The sequence below is a fragment of the Myotis davidii genome, unplaced genomic scaffold (assembly GCF_000327345.1).
Source record: "Myotis davidii unplaced genomic scaffold, ASM32734v1 scaffold979, whole genome shotgun sequence".
Taxonomy (NCBI): domain Eukaryota; kingdom Metazoa; phylum Chordata; class Mammalia; order Chiroptera; family Vespertilionidae; genus Myotis; species Myotis davidii.
Genome location: NW_006290769.1, coordinates 170,650 through 187,180, shown reverse-complemented (window position 1 = coordinate 187,180; position 16,531 = coordinate 170,650). Strand labels below are relative to the sequence as shown.

The 16,531-nt window shown below is 40.0% G+C and overlaps 1 protein-coding gene across 1 annotated transcript in view; it reads left to right on the top strand.

Annotated features, from left to right (window-relative positions):
* Positions 1-1,953: 1,953 nt before the first annotated feature.
* The window catches only part of CCDC138 (coiled-coil domain containing 138), a gene marked incomplete at its 3' end in the record, with an annotated part of 183,736 nt that continues 169,158 nt past the window's right edge, over positions 1,954-16,531 (top strand). Inside the window, exons 1-5 of the mRNA XM_015564007.1 lie at positions 1,954-2,078; positions 3,331-3,388; positions 4,709-4,829; positions 9,914-10,041; positions 11,661-11,848. Coding sequence (XP_015419493.1) covers positions 1,986-2,078; positions 3,331-3,388; positions 4,709-4,829; positions 9,914-10,041; positions 11,661-11,848 — 588 coding nt within the window. The remainder of the gene's footprint in view (positions 2,079-3,330; positions 3,389-4,708; positions 4,830-9,913; positions 10,042-11,660; positions 11,849-16,531) is intronic.

Below are 16,531 nucleotides of genomic sequence, written 5' to 3'. Positions count from 1 at the left end.
CCGCCATTTTGTTGTCAGTTAACTGCCATCTGAGTTGGCAGTTAATTTGCATATAGCCCTGATTAGCCAATGAAGGGGGTAGTTCGTACGCCAATTACCATTTTTCTCTTTTATTAGTGTAAAGATTGTCTAATAGCCACTTACTGTTTAAGTTTCCAGTTCATTTCCTTTTAATGTGCACAAATTCGTGCACTGGGCCTCTAGTCCTGTAATAAGTACCTGCTCAACCACTAGTTAAAGGAGGAGAGGAATGTCGTGTGTGGTTTGTGTAATGAGTGATCACTAAATCTACTTGTACCATTTTTCTCTTTTATTAGTGTAAAGATTGTCTAATAGCCACTTACTGTTTAAGTTTCCAGTTCATTTCCTTTTAATGTGCACAAATTCGTGCACTGGGCCTCTAGTCCTGTAATAAGTACCTGCTCAACCACTAGTTAAAGGAGGAGAGGAATGTCGTGTGTGGTTTGTGTAATGAGTGATCACTAAATCTACTTGGCCATATAACCAGGTAACTGATATTCCAGTGTATCAGTTGAACTACATGAACCTTAAAAAGAACCACGGACTACATGTATGCTCAATAAAAATTGGCTTTTTTGGAAGCTTATGTAGTATAAATTGCTATAAAGTTGTGAATTTTTCAGCTGGGACAGCTGATGCCTGTTGTGATTTTGGAATAATATTCAAGTAAAGGCAAGTGCAATGTAGAGAGTTTTGTTTAAAGAAATCAGTGGTATCTTAAAGCATTCAAATTTTGAATTAAGAAGCTTTAAAAATTAATATTTTGACCAAAAGTTTGATAAAAATGGCCAGTAAATTGACTTTTCTATTAGTGTTCCAAAGATGCTTAAAAGTGGCTTGAGGCAAAGGACTTTGCCTGTGACTTCTGTTATTTCTTAATGTGGTATAAACCCACGTTATGTATTTCTTAAACTGGTTTGATTTTATATTGGCTCAATTAAATTCTGTTTAAAGATAGAGTATAAAGAAACTCATTTTTATACCATAGTTATAGTGTATGCCGAATAATTATTGGTTTAAGTAATTATCAGGTAACTATTAAAATATTCATCTTACAAAGTTTTTGGCATTTGAGGAAATTTAAAGATAATCCAGAAACTCTAGGAATTATTAGTCCAGACATGCTAGTGAATACAATTTAGAAAAGTAAAGAGTTATGCTAGTGTATTTATATAAGAAATTAAGTGGTTATTTAGTTATTCAACTCAAGTAATCTCTGATTTAGGTTGATATAAATACTGAGCACCTGCTAAGTGACAGGCACTGTTCTGGGCATTGGGGGATTTTTTTTTTTTTTTTTAAAGAATGCTCTCATGTAGCTTACATTCTAATACTGCTTATTAATAAACCCTGTTACTCTGAATAGGAAATACTGGCCCATAGTAGGAAAGTGAAGAGGTAATTATTGAAATAGCTATACTTTGTAGTAGAATTTATTTTTTGATTTACCCACTCATTTAATATTACAGTTAGCAAGGCACCTTGATTATGTCCAAATGCACACAAATACGTCAGATATGCCCCAGACCAAGGTGCGGTCCTACCCGTCAGGTGTGGACCATCCTGGTGAGCCCAGTATCTGGCTAGATGCCACCTGTACAAGAGATGCAGTGGTTACAAGGCAGTGACTTCCTCCCTGGCCCTGGAGCTCTGAGGCTGCAGCTGGAGTGAGGGGACACGTCTGCGAAGTGCAACCTAGGTAGGCATGACGGAAGAAAACGAAGTAGCAAAAGACTTAAAAGAGTAAACGCCATTTATCAGTCCAAATAACACTAATGAAGCAAATAGTCACTAAAGACAAACGCTAGGACGTTTTCAACAAAGCGTGACAAGGACCCAGACCTCGCATGAGGGGCGGGGCGTTTCGTGCGTCATGACGCACTTCCGCGGCGCGAGCTCCGCCCCTGCGCGTCCCGCCGCGGATTTGAACGCTGTTCCAGAGGAGACAACGGTGGCCTAGCACGATGCAGCCGAGGGTCGTCAAGCCACCTGGGCAGGATTTCGCAGTGGAGCGCCTCAAAAGCCGCTACGGGCTGGGTGGCTGCCGCCCGGCCGAGGTAAGACCTCTCGCTTCCTCCCAGCCCTGCCCGGGCCGCTCGGGGAAAACAAGTGGAAGGAAAGTTAGCTACAGGGGAGAGTAGTTCTGGACCGCAGATGGGTAAACAATGGGCAGGTGGACAGAGTCACATACACAGGAAAAACGGAAAAGTTCCTTCACCATATGCTTTTAAAGGTTTATGTTCAGCAAATCGTGGTGTCATTGTTGAAAGTGTTTTTGAACTTTTATTCATAGTGACTTGAATGGAGTTCAAAAAACAATTTAACTCCTTTAAAAGGCTTATTTTGAAATACTTTCAAACTTAAAAAAAAAAGTTGCCAGAATCCTCTTCTACCCTCCTCTTGTATTCACAATTATTAAACTTTGCCACATTTGCTTTACAATACTCTCAGAGAGAAAGGGAGAGGGAGAGCTAGAAACATCAATGATGAGAGAGAACCATCCATGGGCCGCCTTCTGCACGCCTCGCACTGGGGATCAAGCCCTCAACCCTGGCATGCGCCCTAGACTGGAATGGAACCCGGGACCCTTCAGTCCGATGCTCTATCCACTGAGCCAAATGGGCCAGGGCTCTCCCTCTTTTTGACTCCCTTTCCATACAGACAATTTCCCCTGAACTATTTGGGGATAATTTGCAGACATCGTGACTCTTTACTGGCAGGTATAAATGCTTCAGTGTGTTTTCCTAGAAATAAGGGCATTGTCTTGTATAAGCAGAATAGAGTAATAAATTCAGGAAACTTGACATTGGCACAATATTATGAATTTCATATTAAAATTTTATCAATAACCTCAGTAATGTCCTTTGTATACAAATATTTTCTCCTGGTGCAGATACAGTTAAAACAAGCATTGCATTTTTTCTTCTTTTTGTTGCCTTTAATTTAGATTAGGTTCTGAAGGCTTTGTCTTTTGTAATATTGATATTTTTGAAGAATATAGAACAATTATTTATTAGAATGTCTCTCTGTGGGTTTGTCTGATGATATGATTAGATACTGGTTATATATTTTTGTCAGGAATGTTACATGAATGGTGTGTGGCTTGCTATGTTCATCAGGAGACACTTGTTGTTGCTTTGTCACATAATTGATGTTAACTTTGATCACTTGATTAAGGTGGTGCCTACAGATTTTTCCACTGGTCTAATTAAAGGCTAACCTTTGTACATAATTTATAGGGAACTATTTTGAGACTGTAAGTTGATTCATAGTATACACATTAAATGTCATCATTTTTTCTTTTTTTAGTATTCTGTTTCAAGTTTTGATCAGACTAAATCTAAGAGAAGATCTCTAACCTCCCCAGGTAAGCCTGTAGAGAATTTTCTGTATGTGGGGTTTTAGCAAATTTAATTTGAGAGAAAAGACTTTTAAAAAATGTTTAGACTTAAATCACTATTGCCATATGTCTTGTGACACTAAGCTTTATTCAGTCTGGTAGTAATCTATTAGTAATCATGATATTTGGGGTGAATGTGTAAGATGTCTTTAAAAATAAAATTGAATTTTTTGGTGTTTCAATTACAGTATTTTTATATTAAAAATTAAACAGTGTATTAGGTAAAGAAGACTAATGGCTATTTTTTCACACAAGCTTTCCCAAGTTATTAGAGTAATTATTGCACTGGAGGAATTAAGCAAATAAATTTATTTAATAATGTTAATTATACTGTGGGATTGGATGTGTTGGAACATCATGTGGTAATCTGTGGCTAACATGCATAGCTAATTAACCATTAGACTTTTTATTTTTTTGATATTTCTTATGTAGTGTCTTTAGTAAGTGTAATCATTGAACTTGGAGATGATTTTAGCAGAAACAGTAGTTAATATCTTTAAAAGTTCATTAGATGGTGGATTAAGGAATTTCACTTTTTTCCAAGCTTATTTCATTTTGAAATTTTGTAACAATCTTCTAGAACGTTTTTTCAATATGAAAAAAATATTCCAGTTATTACTGAGTCCAGTATCTTAAAAATATCTTGTAAAAATTGAATTTTAATTTTGAAAATTGCCCTAAAACTTTCATCCTTCCAAAATATAACTGAAAAGTATAGATCTTTAAATTTCTGAGGGGGTAAAAATGAGTGTTAAATAGGGTGCATACAATTTATAAGTAATTCTAAATAGCTTATCAGAGAAGCTCTATTTTCCTTTTTTTGACTGAATTTAGATATAGCCTAACAGTTTATTAAACAAATCATAATGTTTAAGTATATAAAATTGAAAATAAAATATTTCATGGTTGAGGACTGATGAAATACCATAAGTATTTAGAAAGAGGGCTGGATTTTCAATTTTATTCTATTTGCTGATTGTGTTATGTGGAAAAATTTGCATAACTTCTCTGATTCTTAGGTTTCTAATCATTAAAATAGAATTAAAAGCACCTATTCTGCTTGCTTTGAGGGGTTAGGATCAAATAAGGTAATGGATGAAAAAGCATTTTGTAATCAGTAAAGTGCTATAGTATAAATGTAAGAGTTGATGTTTATTTTCTGGAAGTTTGCATTAAGGAGACATAGATATAAGAAATCCTTTAACTAATTTTGCTGTCTTATCTTTAGGAGCCTAGAACAATATAATTAGGTAAGTAATCTCTGCTGTTTTCTTTTTTTCTTAATAGATGACTTGGATGTCTACTCATCGGGAGATAAAGTTGATTCCTTATTAAGATGGTATTCGGATGAAAGAAAGCATTCCACTATACCTCTTTATAGTTCATCCAAGCACTTCAGTATGAACTGGTAAAGTACCCTGTATCCTTACTGTTGCTATCCCTTCAGTATCTCAAAACACTGAGAAAAGGCAAATAATGGATTATTTATGTGTTTGCTTTTCACTGAGAGGAAGTATAAGCAGTCTGGAGCCCGCTGAACAGTAGTGTATGTCTCTAGTAGTATGGTAAGCAATGGATTTTAGATAGGCAGAGAGAGAAAGAAAGAGAGAGAGATTGAAGTCTGGGAGATGCTAACTGGGCTGTGAGAGGTTAGTAGTTTTGTATATGAGATTTTACCCTGGGTGAAATAAGTATACAAACAGTGGAAGCTGCCTGGCCAGTGTGGCTCAATGCTTGAGTGTTCACCAATGAACCAGAAGGTAACAGCTTGATTCCTGGTAAGGGCACATGCTCGGGTTGCAAGCTGGATCCTCAGTAAGGGGCCAGAAGGCAGTGGATCATTGATTCGCTCTCATCATTGATATTTCTATCACTCTCTCTGTCCCCCTTTCTGAAATCAATAAAAATATACTTAACACACACAAACACACACACACAAAACAGTAGTAGAAGCTAAGGTGAAATAAAATTCCAAATTCGATCTTATTAAATGCTAAAAATATGGCAGAAGGAAGTGCTATTTGTATAGAGGGGTAAACATCCTATCTAATAAAAGAGAAACATGCTAATTGGTGTACGACCGCTACCCTTCCCATTGGCTAATCAGGGCGATATGCAAATTAACTGCCAGCTAAGATGCCCTTCACGTTTCAGGCAGCTTGAAACTAACATGAGGCTTGCTTGCTTCAGTGACCGAGGACTCCAACGTTCCCCGCCTGCCGCTGTAGGCCTCTGAGCTGCAACTCTAAGCAACTATGTAGCAAATACAGAAGCTAAACAAAACCCCAGAAACCTGCTTTAGTCCACCAGGCTTCAGCCATGAGGATCGCAACATTGTAAGCAAAAGCCAGAAACCTACTTTCAGCAGCGGAGGCCTAAGAGCTGGAGCCAAGCCTCAACGCTAAAGCTGGCCCAGAATAAAAAAAAAAAAAAGGAGCGTTTGGAGCTACAGTCCCCCCCAGCCAGAAAACAGCCCTCAGCTCCGCACCCAGACTGGCCAGGCACCCCAGTGGGGACCCCCTCCCTGAAGGGTGTGTGACCAGCTGCAGACAGCCATCATCCCCTCACCCAGGCTGGCCAGGCACCCCAGTAGGGACCCCCACCCTGATCCAGGACACCCTTCAGGGCAAACCAGCCGGCCCCCACCCGTGCACCAGGCTGCTACCCTATCTGGTAAAAGGGTAATATGCCTCCCAGCACCGGGATCAGCGGCGCCGAGAGGCCTCCCGGCACTGGGATCAGCGTGACAGGGGGCAGTGCCCAAACCCCCTGATCGCCCCGCGGCTCTGTGTGTGACAGGGTGTAGCGCCCCCCCCTCACCCCCCCCCACCACGGGCCCTGCTCTCTGTGTGATGGGGTAGAGCCATAACCTCCCCATCGGCCCTGCCCTGAGTGTGAGAGTGGCGGTGCCCCAACTCCCTGATCGGCCCTGCTCTGTGGGTGATGGGGCAGTGCCCCAACCCCCTGATTTGCCCTGCTCTGTGCGTGACGGGGTGGCGCTGCAACCTCCCCATCGACCCTGCCTAGAGTGGGACGGGACGGTGCCCCAACCCCCCAATTGGCCTTACCCTGAGCGTGACTGAGGGTGGCATCACAACTTCCCGATCGCCCTGCTCTGTGCATGACAGGGGGCGGCGCCCCAACTCCCCATCAGCCCTGCTCTGAGCCTGACCAGGGGCTGCACGTAGGGATTGGGCCTGCCCTCTGCCACCGGGAGCAGGCCTAAGCCAGCAGGTCGTTATCGCCCGAGGGGTCCCAGACTGCGAGGGCACAGGCCGGGCTGAGGGACCCCTCCTCCCCGCCGAGTGCACAAATTTTTGTGCACCGGGTCTCTAGTCTACACTAATAAAACACAAAGATGCTAATTGACTGTATCTCTGCTATGCCCCAAGCCATGCCCACCAGCCACTCAGAGTGACTGTATGCAAATTAACCCAACCAAATGGTAGCCGGCAGCCACGGAGCTAGAGCAAGCAGGAGGCTTGGTTGCCCCAGCAAGGGAGGAAGCCAAGCTTTCCGCTGGCTGTGGCCTCCACAAAAGGCAACAAATTTTCAATTATAGAAGCTAAATAAATCCCAGGTACCTGCTTCCAGCCAGCCTCCACTGGGATCTTGGGTGGCTGGGGGTTGTGGCCATCCTGGAAACAGCCATCAGCCCCTCACCCAGGAACCCCAGTGGGTACCCCTACCCTGAAGGGGCTGTGGACAGCCTGCAAACAGCCATCAGCCCCTCACCCGGGCTGGCCAGGCACCCCAGTGGTAACCCCCACTCTGAAGGGGCTGTGGACAGCCAGCAAACAGCCATCAACCCCACACCTGGGCTGGCCAGGCACCCCAGCGGGGACCCCCACCCCGAAGGGGCTGTGGACAGCCAGAAAACAGCCATCAACCCCTCACCCGGGCTGGCCAGGCACCCCAGCAGGACCCCCTACCCTGATCCGGGACACCCTTCAGGGCAAACCAGCCAGCCCCCACCCATGCAACAGGCCTCTATCCTATATAATAAAAGGGTAATATGCAAATTGCACCTAACAGCAGAGCAACTGGGAATCACTGGTCACTATGGCACACATTGACCACCAGGGGGCAGATGCTCAATGCAGGAGATGCCCCCTGGTGGTCAGTGTGCTCCCACGGGGGGAGTCTGCTCAGCCACAAGCCAGGCTGACAGCTACCAGCACAGTGGTTGTGGTGGGAGCCTCTCCCGCCACCTCAGCATTGCTACGGATGTCCGACTGCAGCTAGGCCTGCTCCCTGCTGGCAAGTGGTCATCCCCCGAGGGCTCCCGAGATGCCAGAGGGATGTCTGATTGCCAGTTTAGGTCCAATCCTCTGGGGAGCGGGCCTAAGCCAGCAAGTGGTCATTCCCCGAGGGGCTCCAGACTGCGAGAGGGCACAGGCTAGGCTGATGGACCCTCCTGAGTGCACAAATTTTTGTTTACCAGGCCTCTAGTTTTGAAATAATGTTAAACAACAAAGACATATACAGAATGAAATTTTGAGATAATTATGGAGAAGAAAAAAGACAATTGTGCCTAAAATATCATATATTATTAAAGTAATTGATATTTGGTAGCTTAAATTTTTAATATAATTGTTTTATTCTCTACTTCAATGAGTTAATCTATGTACAGCACATAGAAAAAAATTCAAATATTATCATTACTGTTGTTAGTACTCTTTATCATTTACAGAGTAGCCTAGTTGATCTGGATTCAAGATTTGAACATGAGATATATTGACTAGAGCAGTTGTTCTCAACCTTCTGGCCCTTTAAATACAGTTCCTCTTGTTGTGACCCAACCATAAAATTATTTTTGTTGCTACTTCATAACTGTAATGTTGCTACTGTTATGAATCGTTATGTAAATATCTGATATGCAGGATGGTCTTAGGCGACCCCTGTGAAAGGGTCTTTCGACCGTCAAAGGGGTCGTGACCCACAGGTTGAGAACCGCTTGACTAGAGAGTGAGGAAAGTGAAAATTATTTTAAAATATTTGAGAATTCATGGAAATTATTTTCTTATATTTAACTGGTAATTTTATAATTTTTTGCTTCTGGTATACTTCAAATTATAATTTAATGCTTTTCTACTATAAAGGGTTTTATAACGTTGCACAGTTTTTCCACAATCCCTAGTTATGACCTAGTATAGAATTACACTACTGTCCAGCACAGTAGATGCATGTGGCTATTGAGTACTCGAAATAGGGCTTTTCTGAAGTGAGGTATGTAGGAAGTCTAAAATACACATCAGATTGAAGAAAATGGGCCCTAAGATGTAAAATATCCTAATTTTAAAATACTGATTACTGTTATGCCCAGATTTCAAAATCCCCCAAGACAGACCACTAGGGAGCCGAGTCCTATGCAAAAGCATAGTGTCTTTTATTCAAGCCCGGGACTTGGTCCCCCCACTTGCCTCCATTACTGGATGCAAGAGAGAGCCCCGAGTCCCAAGGGAGCAAAGAATTTATAGGGCTTGGGGTCGGGGGGTGGGGGCACACTCTGACCACTGATTTGGCTGATTCCGGTTGGTTGAGTGAGGGCCTGGGGCTAGTGACGCAAGGGCAGGGTGCACCTAGGGTCTGGTTACACAAAGACAGGGGAGTGGCTAGCATACTCTTGGCCTTGGGCTAGTTTCCCCCACTTTCCCATTGGCCGAGATAAGGGCAGGCTGAGTAACTGATACATTCTGCGGCTTTTCTTGGAAGAGGGGTTAAGGACACAGCTATCAGTCCTGTTCTGTCCTTTCAATTACATGTTCACATGATATTCTTTTAGATATACTAGATTAAATATAACATATTGTTAGAATTTTACATCATTTTATGTTTTTAATGTGGCTACTAGAAAATTTAAATTACCTTATGTGGCTTGCATTTTACTTCTTTTGAACAGTACTTTCAACTTTGAGAAAGTTCAACTTTGAGATCATCTTTTTGGTGAGAACAGTTGGGAGTCTAGTTCTCTTTCATCTTTTACTAGTTACATCATCTGTCAGTTATTTAAATGATTTAGGGTTCAGTTTCCTCATGTTAAACAATAATTCTTTTAGCACTGGGCCTCTAGTATTTGTATCTTTAGGAAGATACTTTTAGTGAGTTTACAGTATCAATGACTTACTGTTTATAATTTTACTTTTTGCTTTTAAAAAATGTTTACGTGCTCAACCAGTTTAGCTCAGTGGCTAGAGTGTCGACCTGCGGACTGAAGGGTCCCAGGTTCGATTCTGGTCAAGGGCATGTACCTTGGTTGTGGGCACATCCCCAGTAGGTGGTGTGCAGGAGGCAGGTGATCGATGTTTCTCATCGATGTTTCTAACTATCCCTCTCTCTTCCTCTCTGTAAAAAATCAATAAAATATATTTTTTTAAAAAAAATGTTTACACTTTTCTCAAATGTGTTGCTGTTAATATTTGAGAAGCAATTTTATCTTTTTAGAATGCTATAGTAAACTTCTAGAATGCTTTGACATAATTTTTCTTAAAGCCTAGATGATGAACTGGATTCTTTTCATAATTTGAAGCAACGGGAAACAGAAGTAGAGTTAATTGAGAAGGATCATAGAGTTAATAACTTCAAAATAACCAAGCAGTCTTGTAAAGAAGTAGAAAAAGGTAAAATAAATATTCTTTTTGGAATAATCATTTAAATAATAACTTTGTGAAGTAGCCCACATAAAGTTTACACCATAGTGATAACACTTGTCCTCAGGTGTCTATATTTCTGTGTTCTAAATTTTTATAAACCATGAGATAGTTACATAAGGAAAGAAAAAAAATAAACTTCATTTTTTTCCAGTAATATTTCTAAACTCTCAAAACTTATGAAAATAAGTTAATCAAATGAATACTTTGTATAATTTATTTAGTTCTTTTTCATGTCAATATATGTTAGGAAGTGAGTAAAAGATTGTTAGTAGTATTTGACTAATCCTTTAATATTTTTAGAAAATATTCCAGGTTACTTAAGGTATGGTTTCCTTAGGCACTGAATTAGTAGTTAATCTCTATGTGCCTGGCTGCATAATTCTGTTACGATTTTAGTGAAAGAGGCAATCAGAGATGAGGCCCTCTTGGCTGTAAGTTTTTGAGAGCACTATTGCCACATTGATAGCCATTATGTGGCATATAAAAATATAGGATAAAGCAGTCAAGGTAATTCTGGCATTAAAACAAGAGCATGCTATTTAAAGGAGGAGGTTATAGAAATTACATAATTACATTATATATTTACAGACATTGTATAAAGTTAAAAATAGGCAAAAACCAAATAAGCCTTATTATTTTTAAAACAGAACATGATTATATTTAATACACAAGTTTGATACAATCAAAAAGTATAACAGAATAAAATAGTAAGAAAAAACATGGTATTTCATTTGCAATGCATGAGAAATGGTTAACATCTTTAGTCATAAACAAGCTCTTAAAAACCAGTAACAGAGACACTACAATGCAAGGAAACTGGAAAAAATAAATTAAATAATACAAGTGTTGATTAAGCATTAAGCATATACGATGAATTTTGCTGAGCAGTGATGAGGAATAATTTTTCTGTAGTGAGCAGAACAAAGACACTGACACCTAATATTCTTCAGTTTTGGACAGTGTTGTACAGTTTGAATGCATAAATACTGCGAGGCAGGTTGATACAAACTATCTATCTAAATAAAAATTGAGTATCCTTAGCGAGAGCAATTCCAATTCATTGGATTTATTTTAACAAGTTAATTGAATAAATTCAAAAGGAATTATATGAAAGCATGTTTAATGCAGAGAAAATATGTAGCCAGTATAAGCGCCTAAAACACTACTTGCCTATCAAGGTAAATAAGGCCTTTTTAAAAAATATAAGTAGCAAAGTTTAAAAAGAAGTGAAGCAATGATTAACACTACATTTGGGTTAGTGGTTAATATATGACCAGGAATTTCTGAGGTAACTACATTTCTTATCCTAGACAGTTAATAGATGAGTGTTTTTGTGCACTTTAAAATCTATTATTGAAACAATTTCAAACTGAAAAGTAGCCAAAAGATCACAGAGAATTCTGTATAGTCTTCATCCACATTTTCTAAATGTAACATTTTTACTACCTTTGCTGTATCATCCTTTCCACATATATTACCTGAAATTTTAAAAGATACTATAATTCATATTTAAAGTAGTTCTTCCTGAAGATTATCTGTGAATACTTAAAACTAAATTAATAAAGTTTAAAATTTTTACTTTTTAGCAGTAGCCTGGCCAACTAATTTTGCCTCAAATTCAAGAAATTGGACTGAATGTTGTAGTGATGTAAGTGACTCTCCTTTGAAACGTGTCAGTTATCCAACATCTAAAGCATCAAATAAGCAGAGTTTACTTCCATATCAGATCAATCAGATATATGATGAATTATTCCAAATACATCAGAAACTGCAGGTAAGAACTGAATACTGGATTGAGTATTTAGAAATGTTTATGCTCTAAACATCAAATATTTACAAAATTTAAGTGCTTAAAAGGTATTTCATTTTGTTTTCGATAAGTGTGCCAAGACATGATTGGAAGGGAATAAACACAATTTATAAGAACTATTGAAGAGGAAAATGTATGGCAGAGAAAAAATAGTGGTCTTTTTACATGTAGGTGTATTTCTTAGATTTCAGACTTTTAAAAAAATTATTTATTGTTTAAAGTATTACATGTGTCTCCTTTTCCCCCCATTGACCTCTCCCTACCTGTTCTCACCGCCCAGCACATGCCCCCACACCCCTACTGTCTGTGTCTATGGGTTATGCTTATATGCATGCATACAAGTCCTTGGTTGATCTCTTACTGCCATCGCCAACCACCTGCCTTCCATCTGAAGTTGGTCAGTATTTTTTAAAAAAAATATATTTTATTGTATTTTTTCACAGAGGAAGCGAGAGGGATAGAGAGTTAGAAACATCGATCAGCTGCCTCCTGCACACCTCCTACTGGGGATGTGCCTGCAACCAAGGTACATGCCCTTGACCGGAATCGAACCTGGGACCCTTCAGTCTGCAGGCCAACGCTCTATCCACTAAGCCAAACCAGTTAGGGCTGGTCAGTCGTTTTGATGCTTCTATGTCTTTGGATCTATTTTTGTTCATCATTTTATGTTGTTCATTATATTCCACAAATGAGTGAGATCATGTGATATTTTTCTTTCTCCAACTGGCTTATTTCAATTAGCATAATGCTCTCCAGGTCCATCCATGCTTTCGCAAATGGTAAGAGTTCCTTCTTTTTTTACAGCAGCATAGTATTCCATTATATAGGTGTACCACAGGTTTTTTTCGTTTTTTTTAATCTTTATTGTTCAGATGATTACAGATGTCCCTCTTTTTTCATCCCATAGCTTCCCTCCACCCAGTTCCTACCCCACACTAAGCCCTCATCACCTCACTGTCTGCATCCATAGATACTGCATACATGCATATAAGATCTTTTTTTTTTAATGTGATTGACATGAGATTTATTATCTAATAGATCCTTTTGTCTCAGGTTGTGATGGAAAAACACTTTGGTTAACTTTACTAAGCATGTTTAGAGTGTGACAGCAGCTTGGAAGATAGTAGGTGCTCAATTAGTGCTTGGTGAAATAAATGTGCATTGAATAAAAATACTGGCAACATGAAATGACACATTTTCCAGAAATTTAACAAGACAATCATACAGAAACAACACACTTATGAATAATGAATCTGACACTATAAAACATACAAATGTAAAATGTTGTTATTTTAAAAGTACCTTGTGTAACATAGCAAGAGTTGTTGGCATTCAATCATGAATCATAATTTTAATCTCCTAAAGAAGGGAATGTCAGGTATTTGTATCTCTGATTTATATCTCAGTAAATCATAGTACAATACAGCAAGCCTGGAAATCGCAAATCCAAAGCAGACTTCAGTGGAATTCGAACAACCCAGTTTAAAGATATTGTCCCTGACTTTATTATTGTCTACACAACAAAGCATAGAGGTTGTCTGGCTTCCCAGGGAGCTTGCCTTTTCCTGATCACTGAGAGCAAGAGGATCACTCTGGGCCTCCTCTAAGCTGGCTCATGTATCTTCTTCTTTTAATTTTTTTTAATTTATTTTTTAAATTGTTTTATTGCTTAAAGTATTACAAAGAGTATTACATATGTCTCCTTTTTTCCCCCGCCCTTTGCATATAAGATTTTTGTCTAATCACTTCCCACCACCCCCACCCCCTTCCCCCCGAGAATTGTCAGTCTGCTCCATTTCCATGCCCCTGATTCTATTATATTCACCAGTTTATTCTGTTCATCAGATTTTTTATTCATTTGATTTTTAGATTCACTAGTTGATAGATATGTATTTGTTGTCACTTTGTTGTTCATAATTTTTTCTCTTTACCTTTTTCTTCTTCTTCCTCTTAAAGAATACCCTTCAGCATTTCATATAATACTGGTTTGGTGGTGATGAAATCCTTTAGCTTTTTCTTGTCTGTGAAGCTCTTTAACTGACCTTCAATTCTAAATAATAGCTTTGCTGGGTAGAGTAATCTTGGGTGTAGGTTCTTGCTATTTATCACTTTGAATATTTCTTGCCACTCCCTTCTGGCTTGCATAGTTTCTGTTGAGAAATCAGATGACAATCGTATGGGTACTCCCTTGTAGGTAACTAACTGTTTTTCTCTTGCTGCTTTTAAGATTCTCTCTTTGTCTTTTGCCCTTGGCATTTTAATTATGATGTGTCTTGGTGTGGTCCTCTTTGGATTCCTCTTGTGGTTTTCTTGGGGTTCCTGGACTTGTAAGTCTATTTCTTTCACCAGGTAGGGGAAGTTTTCTGTCATTATTTCATCAAATAGGTTTTCAATATCTTGTTCTCTCTATTCTTCTGGCACCCCCATAATTCGGATGTTGGTATGTTTGAAGTTGTCCCAGAGGCTCCTTACACTATCTTCATAATTTTGGATTCTTTTTTCTTTTTGCTCTTCCGGTTAGGTGTTTTTTGCTTCCTCATACTTCAAATCTTTGACTTGATTCTTGGGGTCCTCTAGTCTGCTGTTGGAACTCTGCATAATATCCTTTATTTCAGTCAGTGTATGCTTAATTTCTGACTGGTCCTTATCCATATTTTTGGTATTCTCACTAAGATCCTTGAAGGTTTCACTAAGTTCCTCGGAGGTGTCTAGAAATTCTTGCGGTGTTTTTTTCTATGTATTGAGTAGATGCTATGTCTCCCTGGAGTTGGTAGAGTTGCCTTCTGTAGTGGGTGTCCTGTAGGACCCAGTGGCTCAGCCTCCCCAGTCATCTGAGCTGTGTGGGCTGTGTGCATAGCCTTGTTGTATTTGAGCTTTGTTTGCTACTGGTATCACTGGGAGGAATTGACCTCCAGGGCAATTGGCTGTGAGGACTAGCTGCTACTATAGTGGGAGGGCTGCTCTTCAGGAGACATCCTTATGGGGCAGGACTTGCTTCAGTGGGGTTTTGGTGCTCACTGAGTCTGTCCCTAGAGTGTGTCACTTATGGATTGAAGAGTTATAATCTGATATGATCTTGCACTGACCACTGGGTACACTGGCTTGGATCTCCAAGGAGGTGCAAAGTCAGCCATTGCGTGGATCTACCTCGTAGGAGCTACAGAGAGATCTGCAGATTCCTACTCTTTGTATCGGGTTTGGAAGTGCCCAGACGAGGCACAGCTCTGAATCAAGGCAGGCTTGTTGTTTGTGCAGCCTTGGGCCTTCTTTTGATAGCTTTGGAGCTCCCTGACTCAGTTGCAGCTTGTTTGACAGGTTTTAGGCTGAGAATGGACAGACCATTCATATGCAAAAGCCACTGAACACAGCTTGCGAGGGGTTGTAAATTGGGTAGTGCAGCTTATCAGGGAATCTCCAGGGCAGAGCAAACAGCAATGGCTGCCAGTCAGCCTTGCAACACAGGAACAATGACTGTTGCAAGTACGCCTGTCTGGAAGAAAGCCGCCCCTGCGTTCCTGCCCCGATGCCAGACAGTCCAATTTCTCCCTGTATGTGTCTGGGTCCCCCTGAGTCTCGCCCGGCAGTGGAACTTAGAGCAAGCTAGAGCTTGTATCTCCCTCCTGATTAAAAGAGCGGCACACCTGGGTGCCAGCCTGTTTTGCGCCTCCGTACCTCTTACCAGTCTCAATGCGCTTTCTTCTTTACTTCTCTAGTTGTAGTACTTCCACTCAGCCAGCTTTCCTGTGGTTCTGGATGATAGTTCAGTATTTTAGCTGTAATTTTGATGTGGTTGTGGGAGGCAGCAAGTACAGATGTTTACCTATGCTGTCATATTGGTTTTCCTGTACCACAGTTTTTTAATCCATTCATCTGCTGATGGGCACTTAAGCTGTTTCCAAATCTTAGCTATTGTAAATTGTGCTGATATGAATGTAGGGGTGCATATATCCTTTCTGATTTGTGTTTCTGATTTCTTGGTATATATTTATAGAAGTGGGATAACTGGATCAAATGGGAATTCCATTTTTAATTTTTTGAGGAAACTCCATACTGTTCTCCACAGTGGCTGCAGCAGTCTGCATTCCACCAGCAGTGCATGAGGGTTTCTTTTTCTCCATATCCTCACTAGCACTTGTCATTTGTTGACTTGTTGATGATAGCCATTCTGATAGGTGTGAGACAGTACCTCGTTGTTTTGATTTGCATCTCTTAGATGATTACTGACTTTGAGCATGTTTTCATATGTCTCTTGGCCTTCTGCTTGTCCTTTTTTGAAAAGTGTCTATTTAGGTCCTTTGCCCATTTCTTGATATATTGTTTATCTTCCTTCTGTTAAGTTGTGTTAGTTCCCTATAAACTTTGGAGATAAAACCTTTATTGGATATAACATTGGCAAATATGTTCTCCCATGCAGTGGGCCCTCTGGTTGTTTAGTTGATGGTTTCTTTTGCTATGCAGAAATTTTTTATTTTGATGTAGTCCCTTATTTTCTCCTTAGTTTCCATTGTCTCAAGAGCTGTATCGGTAGGTTTCAGAGTTTTTGTTTTATGTTTCTTCCAATTCCATGTTTGTTTAAGAAATGAAACAAAATCTGCTGGTAAAGCATACTTTTTGAAATAGGCATTCTAGATTCATCGTTTTAAATTC